Source organism: Poecilia latipinna, unplaced genomic scaffold, assembly GCF_001443285.1.
Source record: "Poecilia latipinna isolate Pla-1442-1.1 unplaced genomic scaffold, P_latipinna-1.0 Scaffold2396, whole genome shotgun sequence".
Lineage (NCBI taxonomy): Eukaryota > Metazoa > Chordata > Actinopteri > Cyprinodontiformes > Poeciliidae > Poecilia > Poecilia latipinna.
In genome coordinates this window covers 76,701-78,939 of record NW_015115012.1, presented here as the reverse complement: position 1 = coordinate 78,939, position 2,239 = coordinate 76,701, and the positions used below count along the sequence as shown (strand labels likewise).

At 36.2% G+C, this 2,239-nt stretch overlaps 1 protein-coding gene across 1 annotated transcript in view; it reads left to right on the top strand.

Moving 5' to 3' along the window:
- Nucleotides 1-70: 70 nt before the first annotated feature.
- LOC106937640 (integrin alpha-M-like) overlaps nucleotides 71-2,239 on the top strand; it is a 35,901-nt gene continuing 33,732 nt past the window's right edge. Inside the window, exons 1-3 of the mRNA XM_015019262.1 lie at nucleotides 71-177; nucleotides 1,621-1,723; nucleotides 1,798-1,898. Of these exons, the coding sequence (XP_014874748.1) occupies nucleotides 141-177; nucleotides 1,621-1,723; nucleotides 1,798-1,898 (241 nt within the window). The 5' untranslated portion in view covers nucleotides 71-140. The remainder of the gene's footprint in view (nucleotides 178-1,620; nucleotides 1,724-1,797; nucleotides 1,899-2,239) is intronic.

The following is a 2,239-nucleotide window of genomic DNA, read 5'->3' as shown; positions in this document are numbered from 1 at the left end:
AATATTTCTCTTCTGAGTTGAAAGTGACCCTGTTGTAACTCCTCCTACATCATGAAAAAGTAATGCACTCCCTCTCAGTTTAAATTGGCTGACCAGAGTGGAAATCACACTTTTAGTTTGACCTAAATGCCAGAAACACAATGGACTGGATAATTACTGTGGCACTTTTCTGTTCAGGTAAGGAAAGTTTGTGTCTTCTGACTTCATGCAGATGTTTTAAATAATCTGCCAGTGTGAAAACTGTCAGAGCGATTACTTGATGGAAGCTGCAGACAATAAAATAAGTTTCTGTTTTACCTATTATTTCTTAGACGCCTCAAAACAAAAAACACAAATAACCTAGAAGTGCAAGAACAACGTTTAATAGCTTTTATATATCATTCAAAGATAAAGTGTAAAGTTTATGATGTTGTGACTGTGGAAGGAGTTTGCTGGTTCAAACCCCAGCTCCTAAGTCTGGATCCAGGGTGAATAACTGAATGTATATGGAGGAATTTTTCTGCCATAACCCAAGAGCACACATTTTCAGTCTGAAAGCAGGATTTTATGTCTTTTGTTCTCAAAACTTTTAATACTTTTTACATTTTTATTTTGAAAGCAGGACTTCATTGTCTATCTTCTCAAAACTTGTAATGCTTATACTCAAAACTTCTCGTGCTCAGACTTGGTCTCTGCTCAATCACTCTGCTTGCTTACGAAACATTTTCTGCTTGCTTCTGGAACAAAAATGCACCATTACCTGGCAACCTCTCAGGCAATAAAATGGCCAATTTTGCAACCATCTTTATAAGATTCAGATCTGACTAAATCACTACACCCAGATTTTGGGCTTCATCACTAATTTCTCCCTGAAGCTAATAACTGAAACTATGAGCTGACTAAATTGTTTCACTTTGGGTTCAAAGATAATAACTTCACTTTTGTTTTTGTTCAACTGGACAAATTTAAGGTAGATCCAGGCATTTTTCTGTTTCAACCATCTGTTAAGTTGGATAGCTTCAGAGTCACCAGGTGACACGATTTGTAGTGAATCAGAAGAGCCAAATTCCATTAAGTGAGAGCCAGCTCCTTCCTTTTTTTCCCCATTTGCTGCTCAGCTCTCACTCTCAGTGACTTCACCCTGCTCACTGCAGAGCTTTGTTTTGCTTGGCAGGACGTTGGTCTAATGATGTTCTAAAAGGATGTAAATCTAACCAAAGGTAACATTACTAATTTTAAATATATGAAGCTAAAATGATTGTGGAGAAAGAAAATCCAATAAATAGAATCTGTGATACAGGAAAAATCCAAGACATTTATGGGAGCAAAATCTATTTCAGTTTTTACAGTAAAAAAAATAACAAGCCAGTTGCATGATACAACTTAAATATTAAAACCTGACTGCAATATTCAACTTACACTGTTAAACTTTATTGTTCCTGTTTCTTGTGACATTTGAAGTTTGGTCTTTAGTGCTTTCAAGTGGTTAAACACTGACATTGCAGAACATATCTGTTCTCTCCTGCATTCTTCTCCAAAATATCACCGTACTCAGTCATTAAAACAGAATAACCTAATAAATAGTAAAAGAAAAACCATAATAGCTTTGAATTAAAGAAATTCTGTTCTTTTTTTCCTCAGTGCTAAAAGCTGCAGTCGGCTTTAACGTTGATTCTGGGGCTTGGAAAACCCTGACAGAAAATGATGAAAGTTTTGGCTACCAGGTGGTGCAAAGACAATCAGAGTGAGTCATCTCGATTCAATTTTTAAAAACTTTTGTAATATGTTGTAACCAATGTTCGTCTGTGTTTCTCTCAGTCTGCTTGTCAGCGCCCCACTACTACAGTATGAAGGGAATAAAAGGGGACGGATATATCAGTGCAACACAGGAGGCAGTTGCAGCAATCTTGTTGCTCTAGGTAGGAATCATTTTACTACCAATATTATGAACGCACAAATTTCACAATAAAGACATTTAAAAGTACAAATTTTATGAGTTTATATCATGACCAGAGGTTGGTTGCACCAGGAGCTTAAAGGAAAGATTTTACACGAAATACTGAACAATGTCAAACATGCTGTCCTGTAAACAAGTATTTCCTCCATCAAACTTATATGTTTCAGCTGAAGTTTTAATATCAGACAAAGGTAATATAACATCCAGTGAACACTGAGTTCTTAGATTTTAAGTAGATCACTCCTCTGCTTACACAGGTACTATGTTGTTGCCCCCAAAAGGGAAAAAATCTGTAAGGGTGAA